At 39.5% G+C, this 25,417-nt stretch overlaps 1 protein-coding gene across 5 annotated transcripts in view; it reads right to left on the bottom strand.

Moving 5' to 3' along the window:
* acad11 (acyl-CoA dehydrogenase family, member 11) overlaps positions 1-25,417 on the bottom strand; it is a 43,530-nt gene that overhangs the window by 3,949 nt on the left and 14,164 nt on the right. For 3 of the 5 annotated variants that reach the window (XM_027173061.2, XM_027173069.2, XM_027173076.2), the window contains 10 exons: positions 25,019-25,133; positions 22,485-22,562; positions 22,208-22,346; positions 21,915-22,022; positions 15,995-16,093; positions 9,465-9,534; positions 2,173-2,258; positions 1,787-1,858; positions 1,246-1,400; positions 378-494 (listed from right to left, as the gene is read on the bottom strand). In XM_027173061.2, coding sequence (XP_027028862.1) covers positions 378-494; positions 1,246-1,400; positions 1,787-1,858; positions 2,173-2,258; positions 9,465-9,534; positions 15,995-16,093; positions 21,915-22,022; positions 22,208-22,346; positions 22,485-22,562; positions 25,019-25,133 — 1,039 coding nt within the window. Of the gene's footprint in view, positions 1-377; positions 495-1,245; positions 1,401-1,786; positions 1,859-2,172; positions 2,259-5,417; positions 5,752-9,464; positions 9,535-15,994; positions 16,094-21,914; positions 22,023-22,207; positions 22,347-22,484; positions 22,563-25,018; positions 25,134-25,417 lie in introns of those variants that run through there. The other 2 variants (XR_007139549.1, XR_007139548.1) reach the window with 2 other exon arrangements.

The raw sequence follows: 25,417 nt of genomic DNA, 5'->3' as shown, positions 1-25,417 counted from the left end.
TGCCATATGAGAGAAACCAGGTTAATTCAGTTTAGGAATGTGACAGACCTTTCACTGAAAAATCCCCACAATTATAGAGCAGACTTCCAATTAGTCTAGGCTGAATAAACATACCTAATGATCTGTGTTTTTCCATTCTTCTCTCGCTTGCCTACTGTCTCTCTTACTCCCTGTCTCTCACACTGTTTCTGTCTCATTCTGCTTTCTGGACCTGCCTGATCCATCCTGATGAAATACTTAGAGTTCTAATTACTAGCATGTACTAGTGACTTGCTAGAGTCAGTGAAAGTTTCTAGAATTTCTTTTATAACTAGATTTAATTTCCTGGTCACACAATTGATCTATACAATAAAACGATTTGAATTTAAAATAATTACCTGTTTCCTCGCAGCCTTGTTCCCCTGTGTGTCGAGTATATAAGCTGCATGGAGAGCCATTAGCCGCACCTGCTCAATAGCAATGCGACACTCTGCTATCCAATGAGCCACCACCTCCTACAGTTCCATATAAAAAACATATTTACACACGAGGCAGCAGCAATACAAATTTCAAATGAAATGTTTTACACTTAACTCTAGGAGTCAGCAAACACCTACTTGACAGAGGCAATTCCAATGATTAATTTTTTAACAAGACCGGAGTCCTAAGAACGTGTTAAATCTGTAACCATCATGTAAAAGCACAGGCAAGAATTTACATACAGTCTAGAGGAAGTAGAAAATTATTATTTTGTAGTTATTTTACTGACATAAGGTAAAATAAGGGCCTCAAACACTGAGAATATAGAGTAAATTAGATCAATGAAAACGATTAGTAAATCAAAAGGTCTGAAAACTGTTATTCAGTGTTCATATTTTTTTGGGTGCCATGTAATATAATCTAGCAAATCCAATTTTAAGATTGGGTTACTCTCAGTGCATGTTCTCCCTGTGTATTCTTGAGTTTTGCTGGGGTGCACAAGTTTCCTCTCACCTCCCAAAAAATGTGCATGTTGTGGATTAGCTACTTTTAATAGGTGTTAGGTGTTAAAGAGTTTAAGCACTGAATCCATCATAAGTCTTACCAGACTAACCCTAACCATTTAATAACAATGAATTAATTAATGATGTTCAACTTTATGGCTACTAGTAAAAAGCAAAGTTATATGAAAGAATTTACACTTTCAACAGTTTGTGACCAGCTGAATTAATTCAGGAGCAGTTCTATTTCTATATAAAATTTGCTTGAATATAAAATGAATCATACATGTTGGTACAGTCTTTTGCCAAAGGTGCTTCTGCTACTGGACCTTTGGCAAAGCAGCTCCAGTGCATGCTCTGCCAGTCCAACTGCCCTCATGCAGTGGTGCAGTCTACCTGGGCCCAGCCGTCCCTGAGCTATCTCGAACCCCCGTCCCTCACCTGCAAAAAGCAATGCTGAGCAAACACTACCCAAAACAAATTTCCAAATTACAAGGTTATGTGATGCATGCCCTTAAATTACAGCCATCACATTTACAAAGTATCAACCCCCTCAAATGTCATCAGATTTGTCTACATTACATTCACATTTTTTGTTTATATCCACTCCTGCAATGCTTTGGCCTTGTGTTTGAAGCCACTGTCCTGAAAAGGCTAAAATGTTTCTTCTCAAATTCAGTTTTTATTTTTTTATATATTAAAATATGATCAGGTTCTCTTGTATATATCACCCTATAATATCTTTCATAAGGAGTTTCTGGAATCTGGAGAGTTGAATTTTTACAAGCCACTGCTCATAGACTCCTGCTGTAAATTTATCAACTTACCCAGAAGAATGTTGGTTGCAGGAACATGAACATTGTCAAAGTTTAACTCAAAATGGCCACCATGCCATGCATCTGTAGGGTTAAAAGAGGAGGAATATAAACATCAGAAATACTGAAACACCAATGCAAGTAAACACTACTTTTTATCTAACCACAATTACACAGCAAAGAAATCCATGGATAAGACATGACAAATAAAATCAGTGAGTTAACATGAGTTAATACTTTTAATCCTACAGAAATGGTATATTATATAAAGTCAATTGTAAATTGATTGGTATAGCAACTTTGTTGCAATATAAATATATATAAATATATATAAATACTCTACACAAAAGACAGTAAAAATTGCTCAGTGATGCTTGTGGACAAACATTGGTACTTACCATCTTGCCCAAACACAGTAAGAGGTCGGATCTTCCTCACACCAGGTGTGTCCATAGGAACCAAAATCATACTGTGCTGACCATGTCTTATACACATACACAGAGATAGAGGGGGATGGGAGAGAGAGAGAGAGAGAGAGAACCCAATTACTGCCATTCTATCTCAAATATACTTATTCTTGTGTGGAAGTTTGGTTCTAAAGAAGATATAAAATGTAAGCGTGTGTGCACACAATCAATAATCTATTATTATTAAATATAATTATCACAACTATTATATGAAAGTTACACATTGCAACATCACTATTTCCTTTATAGTAGTTCTAATCTAAAGTACAAGTCCAATTTCCATTTGTTCTGGCAAATTAATTGTGAAATCACATTGGCGGTGTAAGAGCAGTTGGTATAGTTCTTTACAGTATATAATTCTGTAAGGCATTAGGCACATAATATGTGAGGAATGTGGATGGAGATGTTACTGTTCCCAATTATGAAAATGGGAGTGTGTTGTCAAAATGTTTTTTTACACCCATATACAGTATAGTCACACACAAACAAATCACATTGCAACCCTTTTCTTCATGCTCCCATGTCTACGATTTAGGTCCAAGGAAAGACAGCAGGTGAAACTGAAAACATCATTCATATGCATGAACCAGAAAAAAAGATGTCATTCACCTTTAGGAATTATGCATTGGCACATTCACATACTTAACCCCTAAAGATTTGCTGCATTCTAGGACAAATATAAGAATCTTTGATCCACACAGAGTAACAAACCCAGGAAAGTAGAATAAGCACTGATAAGAATTATTAAATAAAGTTACAAACAACCAAAAAGCTGGAAAAGAAACAATAACTACCAGAAGCAAGATAAAAACAAGACAAGACCATGACATTATAAACAGAACAAGGAATGGGCCAACCTGGGTGTCAGGAGAGTGGGAGACTATACGCTTGAAACCTGCAAGGAGTGCGGGAGTACCGTGGAACGGGTAACATCAAGCCGGTAGTGCCTAACAAAGGTGTGCGGAGAGGACCAGCTCACAGCGGCACAAATGTCCTGCAAGGAAACTCCCCGAAACAGAGCCCAAGAAGCAGCCAAGCCTCTAGTGGAGTGAGCCCTGAGGCCACCTAGAGGCTGCACGCCCCTAGACTCATACGCTAAGGAGATGGCTTCTACAAGCCAGCAAGAGAGGCGTTGCTTAGAGATGGGTTTCCCCGTGTTTGGCAGGGCCCAAGAGATGAAGAGCTGGTCGCTCCCTCGAAAAAAGTTTGTCCTGTCCATGTACGACCGTAGGGCACGCACAGGGCATTCAACCTCTGGTCCTCCGCAGAGGAAAAGGGGGGAGGGTGAAAAGCGGAGAGCTCAATCACACCATCAGTGAAAGCTGGAAAGCATTTAGGCATGAAGGCCGGGTTAGGCCTAAGCAAAAACTTATCTCCACTGAGCGAGAATTTGGTGCACGAGGAATGAAACGAGAGCGCATGCAAATCACTGACACGTTTGGCGGAAGCCAAAATCAGGAGCAGGGCCGTCTTGAAGGACAGCAGCTTGAGGGAGATATCCCCCAGGGGCTCAAAAGGCTGTTGGGCCAGCAACCCCAGCCCCATGGAGAGATCCCAATCCGGGACTACACTTCTGGTGACCGGCAGGAAGCGACGTGCGCCCTTCATAAACCTATGGATAAGGGGGGTGCTGTCCCACCGTAGTGTTGCCGAAAATGGCGTGACATGCAGCGATATCCGCCAAATAGACCTTAATCGTCAAAAAGGACCTGCCACGATCAATAAGGTCCTGCAAAAACTCAGAATATGAGCGACTGAGCACAGATATGAAACAAGCTGGTGCTCCTCGCACCATGCCTCAAACACACGTCATTGAACACGCTTGTTGTTTTTTGATTGGACAAACTGAAGTCTGTAACCACTCGTGACTGTGTGAATCACCCAATCGGTAGCCGAGACAGACAGCCAGTCCGATCCGGCCGGATTGTTTATTGATGGCGCAACAGCGCCATCCAGTGGCCAAACAAGAGAAGGTTTCATCATTTTTTTGTGGAAAACTGGGGCCGTAGCCTTTTTTGAACTTGTGAGAGGAGTATGAAGGAGGGTGTTTGGTGACACTGCTTCTGCACTCAATCTCACGTCCTTCTGCAGAATGCACTCTGGACGACACGGGGAACAATGAAACGTGTGCGGAACAAAGAATGACTCTCGCCTGCGAGGGGGGGCTGACCTCGCCGAAAGGGAACCTCCGTCTTTTGGACGGGAGAACCTGGAGGGTAGAACAGGTGTCCGGAAGGCTGGCCGCCCATGAACGCGGACCGAAGACCCCCTGAAGCCGAACATCAGGTCGGCCGCTTTCGTTTCGGAACAGAAGGAACGGGGATGGGAGGCTTCCTAGCCGCAGAGAAACGATCCATCATGCCCGGGAGGACGGGCTTGGGTGGGGCACGCAGCCCACCCTGAGATGGGTTAAGGTGTCTGGCGATGGAAGGCTCGATCACGGGGGGAATGGCAATGCCCACATGCAGGGAGGATGGGCAAGAGCTGCTTTCTCGGGCCGGTAGGAGGCCCCAGAAGCTTACCATCATACGCATCCCTCTCCTGATCCGAAGCGTTCAGGAGAGCCAGCCATTTGATATTGAGACGCGTGGCAGCGCGTTCACAAAGCTCCAACAGCACTGAATGAAGTGGGGCGGAGGGAGCCTGAGGGGCCGTGGAAGACGGGATGGCTTTCTCGTCATCCGCTCCATTGAGAAGGCCTGCCTCGACCTCATCCCCGGAGCGTCGGTCCTTCAGGGAAACGGTCGTCAGCCTGTAGTAAATCCTCAAACGGGGAAAGACACATGTCGGCCCAGTCAGAGGAAGTCATGCCGCGGGAGGCCCCCGGGTGCGCAGCGGCGTCGCCTTTAACCCCTCTGAGTCGGACAGCTTGAAGGGGGTTCACACTGGGAAGTTCCCATTTTGAGCCTGCAACGCAGGAGCTTTTTCGGGAGGGCCAGGCAATGGCTAGAGTTCTCTGGGAGGTCAATAGCCTCTTGCGCATGCTTGAGACCCGTGCAGACAACGCAGAAGGGATGGGAATCGCGACAGGCTCGCGATAGGTTGTCCACCGGAGTAGCCGGAGCCGCTTTAAAAAGTGCCATAGAAAAGGAACAAAAAAAAATTCAAAAAAGCAGGCGGGCAGCCTACAGAAAAAGGGGGGGGGGGGTGCGGCGTGGGCGGCTCGCAAAGCTAACCTGGCTGAGGATGAGCATGTCCAGCGGAGGCTGATCGAATGATATGTCCTCCTGAAGACAAAAAGTGCAGTCCAAAAAAGACCAGGGAGCTGTGAGGTAGGAGCAGAAGTCACAAGAAGCGAATGTTAGCTGAGGAAAGGTAGCGAGTGCAGGTGCATTATGCACTCGGGTAAGGGGCATTACCTTACCTGCCTTTGGCACGCGCTCCTGTCTGTCAAGCCAGATTTGGTGCAATTGGATGCTTCTGTAGAGGTCAGGAACGGATGCCCTTCCCATACAGTAGGTGGATCTCGAACACGAGATGATGAAAGAGAACTTGTATAGCAAAAATAATCTGTACAATTGTATAATTATTAAAACCTGGAATGATACACTGTGTGCCCAATTTTTAGGCAAGTGAGTATTTTGACCATATCATTATTTATATACATATTTTCCAAGTTGTGTAAACGTGAATGCTTATTGGCTTTAAGCTTAACAGGTGATGTGTATTTGTGTAATTAGGGCGCTGTGGCCTAATGAGATCACCCTATATCACGATTTGCATAATTATTAGTAGGGTTGCAAAATTCCGGGAATTTTCAAGGCTGGAAACTTTCCATGGGAATTAACGGGAATATATGGGAATTAACAGGAATATATGGAAATAAACTGGGAATTTTTTAAAAAAATGCAGAGTTGCCTATAACAAGGAACTTAAATGTAGTTTAAGAAAATCTTAACAGCATAATTTTGTTTAAAACCACAAGATTTGATGCAATTCCTCAGTCACTTGCACACAGCACACTGCTTACTGGAGGGCCATTGAGGCCAACCCCATGCATGTACTTGCATTCTTCCATAACATGCACAGTAACACTTTATTTTAGGGTCATTTAACTAGTATGAATATTAATAGAATATTGGCTATTTATTAGTACTTATTAAGCACATATTAATGCCTTATTCTGCATGACCTTATTCTGCATTCTTAATTGTACCCAATACCTAAACTTAATAACTACCTTTCTAACTCTTAATAAGCAGTAAATTAGGAGTGTTACACAGATAATTTGATGACCCTCTCCCACACACTCACTCCCCCCTGAAATAAAGAAAAATGCTCTATAAAATAATAATAATGTTTATTACAATTATTAAGTTTATTATTATTATTATAATGTTTAATAATAATAATAATAATAATAATAATGTTTATTATGCTTTGTATTACTCAATGAAATAATCAATAAAAGTTATACTTACAATTAAATCAGTCAAGACGTAATATTTAAAATTTGTATTATCTTTCATGCATGTCTGCTTATGACCAAACAAAATGTTTATTTATGTTTGTATATGATATTGTTTATATAAATTTCCCTATATTTCCAAATAATTCCCATAAATTCCTGTAAGTTTCCATAAATTCCCATAGATTTTCGTAAATTCCCGTAAAGTTTCCAATTTTGAATATTTCCAAAATTCCGCAGATTAAGTTCCCTTGGAAAGTTTCCGGAAATTTACCGGAAACTTTCCACCCCTTTGCAACCCTAATTATTAGGCAGATTCTCTTCCTCAAGTGGGATACTAAAGAAATTTAACTGCCTCTGAAAAGTGAAAAATTTTAAAAAATCTTTCAGAGGTATATTCAGAGGGATATTCACTCTTAAAATTGCTAAGATATTGGGGCATGATCACAGAACAGTGCTGAGAAAAAACAAGACGCAAATTATCTGACAAATATTTGGGAAGAATTAAACAAGAAGCTACCACTGGTGGACCATCTTCTTGAAATCAAATTGTAAAAAAATAAAAGTATAACTCACAGTTATGTTTAATAGTGAAAGTAAAAGCATTTTCACACAATGAGAAGATAAGTCAAGGGAATAGATAAACAGCTGTGTAGTTTTAAGAAAACCACTTATTAGTGATACTTATAAAAAAAAAAAAGGCTTCAATTTGCTAGGAAGATTGGGGACTGGAGTACAACAAAGTTAAAAAAAAGAAGGCTGCTTCTTTTTATATATGGGTCCAGTCATCTTTGCAGAATTGTTGTAATTCAGCCACATTGGAGGGTTTTTGAGCATGAACCGCCTTTTTAAGGTCATGCCACAGCATCGCAATAGGATTCAAGTCAGGTCTTTGACTAGGCCACTTCAAAGTCTTCATTTTGTTTTTCTTCAGCCATTCAGAGGTCTACTTGCTGGTGTGTTTTGGATCATTGTCCTGCTGCAGAACCCACGTTTGCTTCAGCTAAATATCCCACAGTCAACTCTGGTATTTTAACAAAGTTAAATTACAGTAGTTAAATTACACAAACTGCTGAGGTACATAGTGCATAGAAGTCACCAACTTTCTGCAGAGTCAATAGCTACATACCTCAAAGCTTTCAGATTAGCTCAAGAACAGTGTGTAGGGAGCTCCATGGAATGGATTTCCATGGCCAAACAGCTGCATCCAAGCTTTACATCACCAAGTGCAATGCAAAGCGTCAAATGCAGTTATACCAAGACATTTTGGACACTTTCATGCTTCCAACGTTGTGGGAACAGTTTGCGGATGGCCAACATGACTGTGCACCAGTGAACTAGACTGGCCTGCACAGAGTCCTGACCCCAACCCAATAGAACCCTTTGGGTTAAATTAGAGTGTGCCTGTGAGCCAGGCCTTCTCGTCCAAAATCAGTGCCTGACCTCACAAATGCGCTTTTAGAGGACACACTCCTAAACCTTGTGCAAAGCCCACCTAGAAGAGTTGAAACTCCATACAACTCCATATTAATCCCTACAGATTTCGAATGAGATGTCATTAAAGTTCATGTGCATGTAAAGGCAGATGTCCCAAAACTGCAAAATTGCAGTTCATTTCAGTGGGTTTTGCAAGATCCATGATTATTAATACTCATCAAATGATGTTGACAAATGATATACATGTAATGATAAATCACATGGTTTTGATATAATTACATTTTCCAGTATAGAAAAATAGATCATTTTAAACAACTTCAATATTCAATTTGGAAGGCACTACAAGGACAAATGTCTGTCATAGAAGTAGTTCAAGTTTACAAAACACTTTGGAGAGATATGTCTGAATTTAGAAGTGATTTCTATTTAAATATTTAGAATAATTTTAATCATACATATACAGTATTTCAGTGAGTACACCCCTCAAATTAAAAAAAACAAAAAAAACAAATACCGATAAAACCAAATTTAACTGCTCCCAGTTCACACCTGGGACCTTGTAACATTAAGGTGACACACATGACACCGGGGACACAAAATGGCTAATTGGGCCCAATTTGGACATTTTCACTCACTTTTGTCCTCACTTTTGTGTTGAGATATTTTTAGGGGACAGCAAATTTACACTGTTATACAGCTGTACACTCACTACTTTACATTGGAGCAAAGTTTCATTTCTTCAGTGTTGTCACATGAAAAGATATAATAACATATTTACAAAAATGGGAGGGGTGTAACTCACTTCTGTAAGATATGTATATCAAACATATTACAATTTGCTTATCCTAGAAACTAAGATCAACCTGACAGTTTCTTTCACAGCCAATATAACTTGTTAATTTGTTTTTCCAGGTTTAAAATTTTCTTAATACAAGAGCAAACAGATAGAAATAGGTGTGAACAGACAAATATCAAATTCCTGCATATATGCATTGTTCATCTGTACAGATCCAAGTGCACTGCCCTCCCACCCCTCCACTTGTTCATCTACCCTGTATATCTTGGGTGGCCAACCCGCGGCTCCCGAGCGCATGCGGCTCTTTGCCCGGTTTCATGCGGCTCTTTGCCCCGGTTTCATGCGGCTCTTACGTTCATATCGAAGTTTGTATTTGTGTCTTTTTATTTTGTGCGTGTTCGCCTCGCTTGAGTTCAATACGGTATTATCGTTAAACGCGCATGTGAGATGGATGAAAATACCTCAAAGTTTCCCAGTAGGAGCAAGATCACATTACTGATAACACAGTAAAAATGTGGCTCTTGGTCTCTGACTGGTTGGACACCCCTGCTGTATATCTATTAATTCTAACATAGTTTGTACCTCCTTATACTGTCAGATGCCTTGCTCTTGCACATCACTATGGCAATCTTGCACATTGGGTTGCCTGCACCTGAGATGGGGGGAAAAAGAAAATATGTCTTTTGGGTGGGAAAATTACCAATATACATATTTTTATATGATGCTCTTATCTTATTTAGTACCTATTAATAATGGGGGAACTATATGCTCACCAACAATCAAACACACTTGTTTAAAAGGTTACAAATAAAATATGGCACCCATGACTGTCTTTAACTGTTTACATGGACCTTGAACTACATTTTTGCACAATCATTTTCTCAGAACTGCACTACCTCACTTTATTGCCTTATACGGCACTGCACTACCTCACTTCTTATTGCCTCTATTAAGAACTGTACCTCACCTTTATTGCTTTTATTACTCTTATTTTTAGTTTTTTTTTGCTCTTACCTTTTATTCATTTTTTTTTACTTTACTGTATGATATTTAGTGTGGACAGCAAAGTAAGAATTTCATTGTGCAGGGAAACATGCTTTCTGTCTGTGCATATGACAATAAACACTTTGAACTTGAACTTAAACACACACCATGCCAGATTTGTGTATATGTTTACCTATTTTTGAATACAACTAAAAAACAAATCGCATTTAATTTGCATAGCCCTACAGCAAATGCCTTTTTCAACACTGTTTCATTTCGCAGACACAGGGACTGTCATCCACAGAGCAGAGGTCACATTTCAAGTAAGCTCATCTACCCTCATCTGTTCTCTCAGTCTCAAATACTGGTTTTAGGTAGGCTCTGGAATTGCCAGTCTGCTGTAAGGAAAGCTATTTTATTTCAGCTTTAGTATTCTACTACTCCTTTGTGAGACCTGGATATTGTCACGGAATTCTGCTAGACCAGCTGCTCTATCCTATGCAGGGATGGTGGTACAGATCTACTGTTGTCACAGAGATGGTGTTTCAAACTTCTCCCTATGTTTCATCTAGTCAAGTCAAGTCAAGAAGCTTTTATTGTCATTTCAACCATATATAGCTGTTGCAGTACACAGTCAAATGAGACAACGTTTCTCCAGGATCATGGTGCTACATAAAACAAAGACAGAGCTAAGGACTGCAGGACAAAAGACAGTGCAAACAAAAAATTACAAGACAATACACAAAAGGCAATAAACAGAAACAGCACCAACCAGTGTAAATACTGTATGTTTAAACAATATTGCATGTGCAGAAATACTGGAATGAACACAGTGTTATAGCAGCAGGGATATTGTAAAGGATTGTGCAAAACAGCAAACAATTGAAATGTGAGACAGCATGTGCAAAGAGCAAAAGAAAGTGTGCAAAAACAGCATGTAAACGGATTGATGAATATATATTGGAAGTGTGTGTATTTAGTGTAGGTCTGTGCAGTCTATACAGTTAATGTGCATGTGCGTGTTATGCTCAGTACAGTTCAGTTCAGTTATTAAGGAGTCTGATGGCTTGTGGAAAGAAACTGTTACACAGTCTGGTCTTGAGGGCCCGGATGCTTCGTACCTTTTTCCAGACAGCAGGAGGGTGAAGAGTGTGTGTGAGGGGTGTGTGGGGTCATCCACAATGCTGTTGGCTTTGCGGATTCAGTATGTGATGTAAGTGGATAGAGGGAAGAGAGACTCCAATGATTTTCTCAGCTGTCCTCACTATCCACTGCAGGGTCTTGAGATCCGAAACTGCACATTTCAGTTCCCAAAACAGATAGAGATCCCTCTGTAAAAAGTAGTCAGGATAGAGGAAGGGAGATGTGCCTTTCTCAGACTTCGTAAGAAGTAGAGACGCTGCTTGGCGTTCTTGGTGATGAAGCTGGTGTTGAGTGACCAGGTGAAGTTCTCCACTAGATGAACAGCAAGACATATGGTTCTCTTGATGATCTCTACAGATGATCCGTCGATGTTCAGCAGAGAGTGGTCACTCTGTGCTCTCCGGAAGTCAACAACAATCTTTGGTTTTATAAACATTCAGAGACAGGTTGTGGGCTCCACACCAGGCAGTTAGTCTGTAGTTAGTCTTGTTCTTGCTGATGAGACCCACCACGGTCGTGTCATCGGCGAACTTGATAACATTGTTTGATCTGTGCATTGCTGCATAGTCGTGAGTCAGCAGAGTGAACAGCACTGGACTGAGCACGCAGCCCTGAGGGGCTCCAGTGCTGTGTGGTGGTGCTGGTGATGATGTTCCCGATCCGGACTGACTGAGGTTTCCCAGTCAGGAAATCCAGGATCCAGTTGCAGAGGAAGGTGTTCTGAGGGATCTAACCATCTTTTCTTTTAAATTCCATGTAGGATTATGGTTCATCATCATTTATCCACCCCCTGGTCCTGTAGAAGACTTTCTGGATGAAACTGACACACAAAATTTCAACCTTCCGTCTGACAAGCTTTAGTCCTCTTGCCTTCTGACTATTCTGAATTATTTCTCTTGTCACAAAAGCCCTCCCACACACAAAAGAGGAAATCAGGTCTTGTTCAGGGACATGGTAGCATAGTAGTTAAGGCATTGAACTGCTGATTCAATGTGAGTTCAAATCCCAGGTCCAACAAGTTGTCATTGATGGGCCCCTGAGCAAGGCCCTTAACCCTCAATTGCTCAGTTGTATAATTTGAAATAAAAATGTCACTCTTCATAAGTGTGTCTGCTAAATGCCGTAAATGTAAATGTATGTATTTACTTGTCCTCCAGCTTGTCCAATACTGCTACACCAATTCACATCTCAGATCATCATCTGGTATCCTTGATCATTCTCCTTATAATTTCTCTGTAATCGCTCAAAACCACTGTACTGTAGGTATATACAGTACAGTGGTTTTGAGCGATTACAGAGAAATTATAAGGAGAATGATCTGCCTCTGTAGCTTCCTGCACATTTTTATCTCTTTCTGACCCTGACTCCTTGATCCAAGTTCCCTTGTACTTGGACCCAGAGACACATTTCTCTCCTCTCTTTCCTCAATCATGTCCTCATTTGTCCTCTGATTACTAACCCTAGGGAGACATCTTGTCCTGCTCCCTGGCTAATGGATGTATTTCTTAGCAACTGGAGAGAACTAAGATCAGCAGTAAAAGGTGAAAGAGATCACTACTCTACACAGATCTTGTGCTTTACCCAAATTCTCCTTGGAAGTGACTTGTGCCATCAAACAAGAGAGCTTAAATTTTCTGCCAAAAATCCATGTAAGCTACAGTACAAGTCTCTTCACAAATCAACCCTTGGCTCTCCATGTTCTGGCCTCCGTGACAATAAGAAAAGATTGACAAATCTGCCAGACATTCACTTCCACCCTATCTTCCCCTGTGCCTTCACTGACACACTTTTCAACCCTAGCAACAGAAGACATCCTATAAGTCATCTTGATTTTCAACCACCTGCCCACTAGAAATCCAAATCCCTTCCACAATGTTCCAGATCATCCGAAGACCTCCTGCCCTTCATAACTATAATCATCAATGGCTACATATTATCTGGCCATGTACCAACTACCTTGAGAGAGCAGTGGTTATTCCCATCCCTCGTCCCTCAGACGAGACAACTACAAACTGCCATCATTTCTCTCTATTCTCTTTAATACCCTGGAATGCACTGTTTACAAGTAACCCTAACTCCATGTCTCACAGATCAAAGACCAATATCCCAACCAGCCTGGATTCAAAGTAGCACATTACTCAGCCCACTGCTGCTCACTCTGCTAACTCATGGCTGTGTAGTAATGCACAGCTTGAACCACATCAAGTTTGCAGAGGACACAACCATGGTTCGTTTAATCAGCAAGAAAGTCAGCATACAGTGAGGAGGTGCAACAGCTCCTGCAACAGTAGAGCCAACAACCTGTCCCTGAACATTGACAAAACTAAAAAAAGGGTGTTGACTTCAGTAGAGAACAGAGCGACCACTCTCCGCTGAACATTAACAGATCTTCATTTGAGATTGTCCAAAATTCCAGAACTTCATCTGGTCACACAAAACCAGCTCCATCAGTAAGATCATCAGAGTCTCTCTTCCCTCCATCACCAACATTCACAGCACATGCATGTACATGAAGCATTGCGAACGACCCCACACAACCAGACTGTGTTACAGATTTAACCCGCAAGCCATCAGACTCCTCAACCAAACACACACACAAAAGACATCAAACTGCTGCTATAATTATTAGTATTTATAGTGTGTGTGTGTGTGTGTGTATAAATATATACACACACACTATACTTTTATTGAATAATATATAAAACAATGTGTGTGTATATACATATATATATATATATATATATATATATATACACACACACACACACACAGTGTTTACTTTTATACAATGCACTGTATATTAAATAAAAAAAATAAAATTGTGTAATTGTCCTGTATGTGTTATTATTCAATTCAATTCAAGTTTATTAGTATAGCGCTTTTTACAATAGACATTGTCTCAAAGCAGCTTTACAGAACATAAACATAGAGCAGAAGGTAAACATAATTAATGATAAAGGAAATAACGAATAATAAAAGTAAAAGAATTGACAGAATAAAAAATTCTAGATTATTATTAGATATATATAGTTCACAATGTGCATGTATTTATCCCCCTATGAGCAAGTCTGAGGTGACTCAGGCAGCAGTGGCAAGGAAAAACTCCCTTAAATTGGTAAAGGAAGAAACCTTAAGAGGAACCGGACTCAAGGGGGACCCATCCTCATATGGGTGACACTGGGGGTGTGATTGTAATATACAGTCAGTTAAATGTTGTATTGGTGTAAGGATCATGGACTTCGGATCTCCTTAGTATCACAGAATATAACTGGAGATGTCTCAGGATTCTTAGAGTCAGCCTCGGTTCAGTGGACGTCCAAAGGCTTCGTCCCACAGAGGACGTTGGGAGCTGGTACAGTAAATTATGGCTTTTGTCTCACACTGTTTGCCCTTATATATGGCAAAGACAACTTAATTTAAATCTTTAGCTGTTGTTTTATTTAGCTTCATGTTGTTTGATCTAGCAGCATGGTCCTGGAGGAACATTGCTTTATTTCACTATGTACAGTGTCAGCTACAGTTGTGCTCAAAAGTTTGCATAACTTGGGAGAATTTGCAAGATGTGTACCTTTTTTAAAAACACGAGTGAGAGTGCAAAATAAATTTATTTTATTTCTTAAATAACAAGTTAATATGTAATATTAATATGTAATATGCATTCATCCAACACTTCTCTGTGCCACTGGAGCTCACACAGCCCCAAAACATATCCACCACCATGCTTTACAGTGAGGATGGCGCACTTTTCAACATAGGGTTTGTTGACTCCTCTTCAAACATAGCATTTATGGTTGTGACAGTAAAGTTGAATTTTAGTCTAATCACTCCAAATAACTCTGCTCTAGAAGCTGTGAAGCTTGTTCAGATGCTGTGTGGCATACTGAAGGCGGGCCTTTTTGTGGTATAAGCACAATAACGGCTTTCTCATACTGTAGCAACTCGACCAAGTGAGTCATCTGTGTTCAAGTACCTCCTTATTGTGTGCCTTGAAACAGCAAAACCACTTTTTCCAGAGCAGCCTGTATTTCTCTCGAAGTCTTTCTTGGTCTACCTGACTTCGGCTTAGTATCAACAGAATGTCATATTCCAAGTGTTTGAGCAGTACTATTTTTAGGTGTTGAGATATCAATCCTTTATATATATTTAAATCCTTTTTCTGCTTTATAAAGTTCAACTACCTTAAACCACAGTTCCATCGGTAGTTCTTTTGTCTTCCCTATAGAGTATTCTATAGGAGTATTCAGACAAGTCAGTTAATTACCTCATGCGCTGAGAAACTCACCGACTATGTATGTAAAGACACTAAGTACTGTACAATTTCAATGAGTCACAGCTGTGGAGACTTCCCTTTAATAGCTATTTAAACCTCTGTGTGTCAGCCTGTGTGTTTATAATGTGGCCAAACATTCACAGATATTTAAATGTTTGATCAGGATTGTTTAGGTGATTCCAGTTATCATCACCAATAAATGGCAATGTTTAAATTTTTTTTCAGAGTATGAACATTTTTGAGCATAACTGTATATATGGTTGAAATGACAAATACTGACTCAACTTGATCTTCCAGCAGTGCTCGACTAGACCCACCATCTCTCAGGGTACAAGGGAGATATGCCTAATGACTCTGATTTAGTACCTAGGTAATGGAATAAACTTCCCCTTGATGTCAGAACAGCTGTGTCACGGACTCTTCAAACAATGGGTGAAGACACAACTGTTCCCAAAATACTTAAACTAGAACTTGTTCTTACTGTATTACCTCCTTGCAGTTTTAGACTGATGGTCTTATTCATCTGCAACCTGTTAAACAATTATTGATGCACTTTTGTACATCACTCTGGATAAAGGCACCTGCCAAATGCCGTAAATGTAAATGCTAAGATATAAATTTTTCTGTCAGACAAAACATAACAATTTACTTACTGAAAAGGCAATGGTGGAGTTGCAGCATATATAATACAATATGAAACAGAAAGAACACCTACCACTGCTCCACCATTTCTTGCCATTTATGACATAGTGGTCTTTATCCTTATGCATGGTACACTCCATGTTAGTCGCATCACTTGAGGCAATATCTGGCTCTGGAAGAGACCCAAAAAGGACAGTAAGGAAAAATGACAGAAAATATTAAGCACAGCTACTAAACTCATTATGTTCAAACACTGTATAATGAGATTTGTTGGGTTGGAGTAAAATTCTATATAATATATATATCCAGAGGGTAACTGAATACATTAAAATGTCTACCACTGTTTATGCAATGTGATAATGTTTCCACACATGCCGAAAGATATAAAAGGGTTGTGTATAAAAATCTTATTTTAACAAGATATTTCAAGTCAGATTTTCCAGTTCTTAAAAATAAATTAGTGAAAAGTGTATGGCAATATTTTAATTTTAAAAAATTGATTGTTGAATTTAAAGATTAAAGTCTATGTTAATATTATATAGAAAAGTAACATCTCACTTTTAAACAAGTCTATATCACAAATAGGCTACAAAATAATAAAGCATATACAAACAAAACATCAACATGCAACAAATACACAAAAAGTTTCTGATCCACTGGGATCAGAAACTATTTCAAATAGGAGGAATAATCATAATAAGTACATTTAAAAATAAACAGAACCCATTCAAACTGGCTCCTGCATTTGGGCTGCAACAGTTAAATGATTCATGCATAAAACAGTGAGGAGTTCTTTAAGGACCCATCAAAACAAATCTACACAAAGAACTGTCAACATAAATACAAATCAATAATCGGTAATATTGTCAGTAATTCTTTTCCTAACTTGAAATTTAAAGAAATTAAACAAAGATGTTTTTTTTTTAAAACAAAACCAAAGAAATGTCCAAGATATTTAAAAGAATCAACTTTGGTGAACCATCATTAAAAATAATTTGAAAATCAAAAGGATAACAACGACTATGTTTAATAGCAAACATCATACAGCAAGTCTACTTATTTACAGTTATGAAAAATAATGTACTTGAATATTAGCGTTTTACATATCAGGACATAATATCAAAATAATCAGGTCCCTAGCAAGCCCTAAATTAAGAGAAATACAACCTCGGATGAACAACATATGTTCCATTTCATTACATATTTAACAAAAATGAAGCCAAAATGGAGAAGCCATGTGTGAACAACTATGTACACCCCGTGATTCAATAGCTTGTAAAACCACCTTTAGCAGCAATAAATTTTAAAGGCAGATTCGAAACAGTTGATGAAAGATGGCCAGATTAAGAAAGCAGACAGAGAACCTGGGATACTTTCTCGAGTTATTGTGGCTAGGGGAATCTCATGGTCATCAATGGGTGATTACTATGCTGGCCATGGAATGGAATGAAAAGACCAATTGGTTCAGATCAATAATAATCGTAGACAAACAATAGCAACAAAAATAGTCCAACACAACCCTTTGTGCTTATTACATTTAGGGTGCTGTATAATTGTTTTTAGAACAGCGACAAAGTATGTTGCTGGACAATGAATGTGCTAAAGAAAATTAAAAAAAAAAAAACAGAAAACCAAACTATTCTTCCCTAGGCTATTTTATTCCATACAAGAAATTTATGACATGTATGGCTATATAGTACATGAATGAACAATTTCTGGGCTGTGGGGTAGGTTGTTCCTATGAAGAAAAACATCCAATCCCTGCTAAATTTTGCAAAAACACATTTGAGGTCTAAACAAACTAAAGTTTGTTGTGCCATAATTGCTCAAAAACACTGCACATAATAAAAAAAAAAAAAAACTAAAAAAAACACATACCAACAGTGAAGCATAGTGTGGGCTGTTGTTCTTCAGCTGGAACTGGGACCTTAGTCAAGGTGAGGAGGAATTATGAACAGTTCCAAATACTAGGGGATAGAGTGCCGGTGTCACGTGAGTCACGTGACATCACGTGAAAATTAAAAATTTCAAAACACTCAAAACAATCAAAACAATGAGGGGAATCAATCAAAACACTCAGCACAATGAGGGGAACTACCCCATGGGTATTCGGGTCACGTCAAGTGACGTCATGTGTAGCCCCGCCCCCAAAACAAGCGAAATCAAAAATTTGCACAACATGGACATGTGACATATCAAAACACTCAGCACAATGAAGGGAACTGCCCCACGGGTATACGGATCACGTCACATGCTCATGGCCGATCACAGCCAAAAGTATTGGCACCCTAGCGGTCCAGAAGCTTTCACAATCTTTCTGTCCACTCGTGTCCAAAATGCACCGGCCTTTGCGAATACTTGCACCGTCAAAACCAACATCAAAGTTTGTCGCGACGAACTTTACAAATCTAGTTATGTTGGCTTTGTAGAAGCCAACATTCTGATTTCCGTTATAAGCTTATTATTATTATTATTATTATTATTATTATTATTATGTTGGCTTTGTAGAAGCCAACATTCTGATTTCCGTTATAAGCTTATTATTATTATGTTGGCTTTGTAGAAGCCAACATTCTGATTTCCGTTATAAGCTTATTATTATGTTGGCTTTGTAGAAGCCAACATTCTGATTTCCGTTATAAGCTTATTATTGTGTTGGCTTTGTAGAAGCCAACATTCTGATTTCCGTTATAAGCTTATTATTATTATTATTATTATTATTATTATTATTATTATTATTATTATTATCATTATTCTTAGACAAAAATTTATTTAAAAAAATGCGGCCCAGGGCGTTCGAGCCACATGCACCAAATTCGGATATGTCGTAGACCCTGCTCTGAAGTTTGTTGCTTCTATTTTTCTAAGAGATCGGAATTCTGGCATTCCCGGTACGGAAGCTCAAAGTGGCCTTTTTTCCCATAGACTTCCATTATAAATTTTTGAGGTTTATAAGTCGGCAAGTTTTCGTGCGATTTACACCGAACTCGGACAGGTTCTTTAGGACCTTACTCCGGACAAAATGTTTATTTCGGACTTCCGACGGAATTTTCGGTTTTCCGGTAGTCGACGATCGAACATCCCATAGACTTGAATGGGGAATTCCGAAAATTCCTCTAAGCTCTCACACACACAGCGTGCGCAGAGCTCAGGCACGGCTTCTCTCTCTGTGATCCATGCAGTATAATAATAAGTAGAATCCCATAATGACTGCAGTATTGACATGAAATGTCCAAACCCTCAGTAGCCACTTTTTGCCAAAAGTATTGGCACCCCACCGGGTATTCTGGTGACGTCACTCGACACCACGTGACATCACGTGTAGCCCCGCTCCCAAAACAAGCAAAATTAAAAATTTGCACAACATGGACATGTGACATATCAAAACACTCAGCACAATGAAGGGAACTGCCCCACAGGTATTATGGTCACGTAATGTGATGTCATGTGAAAATTATAAATTTGCACAACATGGACATGTGATATATCAAAACACTCAGCACAATGAAGGGAACTGCCCCACGGGTATTCTGGTCACGTCACGTGACGTCACATGAAAATTAAAAATTTGCACAAGATGGATATGTGACATATCAAAACACTCAGCACAATGAGGGGAACTACCTCACGGGTATTCGGATCACGTCACACGCTCATGTTTGCTCACCTCCAGAAGTATTGGCACCCTAGCCATCCAGTAGCTTTCACAATTTTTCTGTCCACTCGCCTCCAAAATGTACCGGCCTTTGCGAATACTTGCACCGTCAAAGCCAACATCAAAGTTTGTCACGACGAACTTTACAAATCTAGTTAATATTATTCTTAGACAAAAATTTATTTAAAAAAAATGCGGCCTAGGGCTTTCGAGCCACATGCACCAAATTCGGATATGTCGTAGACCCTGGTCTGAAGTTTGTTGCTTCTATTTTTCTAAGCGATCGGAATTCCGGCATTCCCGGTACGGAAGCTCAAAATGGCCTTTTTTCCCCATAGACTTCCATTATAAACTTTTGAGGTTTATAACTCTGCAAGTTTTCGAGCGATTTACACCGAACTCGGACATATTCTTTTAGGACCTTACTCCGGACGAAGTTTTTATGAGGGGAACTACCTCACGGGTAGTTTATGGGTTGTTACTGTAATAGAAAAGACATTACCCTGTCAGTACATCTGTTGATGTGTTGCAGAACAGAACTGGTGTAGGTATTAACGTCCGCATGGGAATCCAGTGTGACCTGAGAAGCAAACACGTTCCAGTCGGGGTTCTAGAACTCATGCTGTAGCAAAGAATCTGCTCCTTCCAGCTTTAACAGCCTTTATTGTGTGTTTCACATGTTTGATGATGGGGGGTGTATTTGGGCACCAGGAACAGGGATAGGTAATCAGATTATCCAACATGGGGCAGAGGAGTTGCTTTATAAGCATCATATTTGTTTGTGTAGACATGATCATATGTCTCCTCTTGTAGGTCAAAAAATGTTTTGATAAAATTTGGGGAGAGCTTTTCTCAGATTGGCATGATTGAAATCACCAGCAATGATAAAAGCTCCATGCTGATACACTGTTTGCAGGTAACTGATAACAGAAGAGAGTTCTTTCATAGCTAGTGTAGCATTAGCATCCAAGGGTACATACACTGCAGCAATTACAGTATGGTAGATGAAAATTTCCAAGGCAGGTAATAGGGCCTGCAGTTGTATAGGGCCTAAGAATGTATTCCAAATCAGCAGAACAGTGGAATTTAGTAATAACAGCATAGGTGCAGCAAGATCTGTTATATAGATGCAAACACCCAACTTTGCCACAGCCATTCTGTCAGCTCTTTAAACAACGTGCCCGTCTAGCTCAAATCAAGCTAGTTGGAAATGGTGCTGTTGAGCCAGTTTCTGTGAAAACCATATTGTTGCAGTCCATCAGCATAGAAGACTTTGGATTACTAAACAAATCTTAATATCATCATCTCAAAAGAATTTCACAGTTCAATAACTCTCTTTAGCTTCATTAAATATCAATTGCTTTCAAAACATGCATGACATTGCACTATATTACGCTTTTCATCTTCAGAGAGATTTGTAAATCTGATGCTCTGAAAAGGTAAGTTGTGTCTTACTCTTTATGTGGGTAGATGACTGGAGAGGAGGAATGGAGTTGGATCTGTATATTATGTGCAATTAATTTAAACATTCAGTAATTAAAATGCCGTGTTAAAGGTCATGCTATATTTGATGTTTGTTACAAGTAGTAAACTGCTTTTGTGCCGGCAGGTAAAGCCAGGCTTTTCCACCATTTATTTATATATAGTATATAAACACATTTCAGAGTATATTTCAGACATGTGGGAAAAAAATTTAAATTATGTGTGCTACACTGCAGAGCATTTTTTTAGTTTTTATCTTCATACTGTATACTACTAAATACATTGCTTTATGCGAAAAGCCCTTATTTGGACCCACAGTCTTCCAAATGACAACATTTTGTCCTTTAGAGAAACCACTGAGAGAACATATAATGGCTCTAATTTAGGGGAAATAGTGTATGATATGGGCTAAGCTCTCATGAACACACAAGTGTGCATATGGTGAATACCACTGGCCAAGCACTAATTAGCTAACAACAAACACAATATCCTGTGAATAATTATTTAAATGATGCTGAAATCCAGTTTTATTGAACATACTTAACACCAACCAAAATGGAAGCAGAGACCCTGTTTCTGTTGTTTTGACTAGTTAAGAATTAAGAACATTAAGAATTGCATGTACTGTTGTGCACGTGACCTCACGTGACGTCACGTGACATGACCATAATACCCATGGGGCAGTTCCCCTCATTGTGCTGAGTGTTTTGATATATCATGTCGTCACGTGGCGTCGAGTGACGTCACCAGAATACCCGGTGGGGTGCCAATACTTTTGGTAAAAAGTACAGTGGTCATCTTTAAGATAGCAGTAGAATGTGGAAGCATGTATGTGTGCAAAAGCTTGTGTTGTTACCAGTCATGCAAAAGCAGGATCGTATTTCTCCTCTCAGCAAGGGATCTAGCCAGAGCTTTTTTTGCTCCTCAGAACCAAACAGGTGCAGCACCTCTATGTTCCCCGAATCTGTTTCACAGTTAAAAAAATATTGGCTATTAAATTGAGTGCAGTTATCTCTCTCGAGCACACACACGTACACATGCACAAATACACAAGCATACAACTGAAGAATTAAAATCAAAATACTACTATTTCAAGTTACACTATTAGTCCTAATTTCATCTGCATTAAAAGAAGCAAAACACACATACCTGGAGCCTGGCAGTTGAAGACCTCAGAGGCGTAGAAGCATCGTCCAGTTTCCTCAGCTATGTAGGAGTAATCCAGCTGAGATAGACCACTCACTGCATGCAAAAACAGATTCCACAGCCCAGCCTCACGAGCTTTTGCCTAAACACAGAATTTCTTAACATAGCCATACTTCCAGAAAGAGTACTAAAGAAAAAGAACTATTATCAACATTTAACACACAAGCTTTGATTATAAATATTATGCAATGCATTTGTTTTATGTTGGTGTGTGTTTTACCTTCAGTTCCTCCAGTGCAGGAGGTGTTTGCCATCTCTCAGGGCCATCGCAGTGTTTGATATAGTACTCAGTAATTTCCTAAAGCAAAGACAGTCCACAATTAAATTTCAGTACATCAACAGTGCACCGAGAAAACACAAGTCTCTGATGATTGAGCCATTTTACAGAAAAGAATTATCTGGCACAAGAGACAAATGATGACTGAAGAAACCATCTATCTAGTTCCACAGTACAAGTGGTAAAATTCACACAATTTTGAATAATCTCTCTAAAATAATATATAATCTCTAAATAACAGTGAAAAAGCCAGAGGGGATTTAAAGGCAAAGAGAATTGAAAGAGCAGAGCAAACACACAGCTGTGTGCACACACACACATATATATATGAATGATTTTCCCCATTTGAGTTACTCTATGGGCATAGAGCTCTAAGCGCATTAGGGAAAAATTAGGAGGATGGACCTTCTGAAAGTAAAAAAGGAATTCATCACATTCTTGACCTGAAGGCAAAACTCGGGCACAAGAATGCCAAGCCCAGCTACAGTATTGCCCCTTTTCCACCGAGGCAGTTCGAGTGCTGGTTCGGAGCCAGAGCCTAATTTAGAACCAGTTCTTTCTGTTTCGACCGCCAAAGCACCGGCTCCGAACCAGGAAAAGTAGCTCTTAAGTAGCACCAAAACGTTGCTGGTCTAGACTTAAGAACCACTTGCGTCAGGAGCTGGGGGCGGGACTACTGTTAGCGCATTTGATAATGTACCTTAAGTTTACTAATGTTTAATACACTTTTACTTTACCGCGATATGATACACTATCAGCACACATGATAGTAGGTAGCTACATGCTAAGGCTAACTTTTTTCTGTGTTACTGATAAAATAACGTTATGTACTTTATCGATTACAACCTCCGTTTATACAGATTACATGGAGCTGCACGTACACGTTTTATTCAAAGCGTTTGGATGCCAATGTAGGTTCGCAAAGCCATGAGCATTAACAATAAAGCAACATCCACCATTGTTGTTGTATTTGTGTTTGCCGCTGCTGCGCTAACGTTGCTGGGACACGTGACACGTATACAGTGACGTCACACTCGGCGCTGTGATGGCTCTCTAGCCGGTGGAAAGGCAAACCGGTTCTTAGAAGGTTCGCCATTGGAACCAACTTTGAACCAGCCCTAGTGCTAGCTATGAACCAGCACCCGGTTCTTTCCGGTGGAAAAGAGGCACATGATTATTTGCACTAGGAAATAAAGTTCTAATTTTACTACTCATAAATTACTAAATTACTCACTCTCAAGTGGCAAGGGCCCTTTGAGGTCACACAGCGAGTTGGGATGTCGACTGTTAGTTCAAGCGAGCAGACAGCCATGTGTGTGATTTTGTATGTGTGCGTGAAAACAAAATGTAAAAAAATAGTCCATTGTGTGACAGTGACCTAGTCTGCCTCCTGCTTCCTCATACCCAGCCTACACCAATGTAGGGACACTACAGTATGTTAGTAAACATAAACACACACACACATATGTATGTGTGTATCTACATACATACACACATACATATGTGTGTGTGTATGTATGTACAGTTGTGCTCAAAATTTTGCATACCTTGGGAGAATTTGCAAGATGTTTACCATTAAAAAAGGCAAAATTTTGAATTTTTTTTTTATTTGAAATCATAAAAAAGAAAATAAGTAAATAATCCCTGATCAAACGTTTGCAAACCTTTAGTTTAGGTTAACGCAGCATTTATGGTTGTGATTATAAAGTTCAATTTTGGTCTCATCACTCCAAATGACTCTGCTCCATAAGCTGTGAGGCTTGTCTAGGTGCTGTGTGGTGTACTGAAGGTGGGCCTTTTTTGTGGCATCTGCACAATATGGCCTTCTCCTGGATTTGACTATCCAGGTCAATCGTGTTCAAGTTCCTCCTTATTGTCCTCTTTGAAACCACCACCACTTTTTTTCCCAGAGCAGACTGTATTTCTCTCAAAGTTGTTTTTTTGTTGGGTTTTTCTTTGCATCCCAAACAATTATTCTGGCAGTATTGGGTGAAATATTTCTTGTTCAACCTGACTGTGGCTTAGTATCAACCAAACCTCTTATTTTCTGATATTCTTTTTATATAATTTTCCTAGTTCAACCTACATTATTACTGAGGTCCACTTGCAGTTTTGTCTTTTGTCTTCCCCATGGAGCAGCATCAAGCCTCAAGTCAGACACTAATTACAATTACAAATCACAGTCACAGATGTGGAAACTTCCCTTTAATAGCCATTTAAACCTCTGTGTGTCAACCTGTAGGTTTGTAATGTACCCAAACATTCAAGGAAATGTAAACTTCTGATCAGGGTTGTTTAGGAGAAAAAATAAAAAAATAATTGCAATGTTTAATATTTCTTTCAGGGTATACAAAGTGTATTTACACACACACACACACACACACACACACACACACACACACGAGATACTACTCAAAACATTCACAAACAAAAGTGAAACTACTTGTCATCATATTTAATGTTTAACATGAGCTTACCTTCTGAGTAGGCAGTATGTGTTGTTTCATAAACTCTTTAACTTGCTGGAGGACAATGTAACCTTTAGCTGACTGGAGAAATAACCTATCAGGAACTTGTACATCCAGTGAAGAACTGCACAAAGAACACACAAATGAAACTAATATTTACTTATTAGTACACTTCCATAAAAAAATACAAAAGTAAACTATAGAACAAAACATATTTTGAGCTAAAATACACTGACATGCAACACATGTTTTATTCAGCAAAAAAAAGGATGTTTGTCTAGTTTACCCTCTCAAGCTGAGTTTGAGAGAGTAAACACATATTATTCACAAGATTGGAGGTTTTTGGGTGATGTTTTTATGTTCTGTTATCGGTGTTCAATTGGTTGTGCCTAAGCACCCTTCATGCTG

The sequence above is a fragment of the Tachysurus fulvidraco genome, chromosome 25 (genome assembly GCF_022655615.1).
Source record: "Tachysurus fulvidraco isolate hzauxx_2018 chromosome 25, HZAU_PFXX_2.0, whole genome shotgun sequence".
Lineage (NCBI taxonomy): Eukaryota > Metazoa > Chordata > Actinopteri > Siluriformes > Bagridae > Tachysurus > Tachysurus fulvidraco.
Note: the sequence above shows the minus strand (reverse complement) of the source record. Positions and strands in the feature narration are given on the sequence as shown.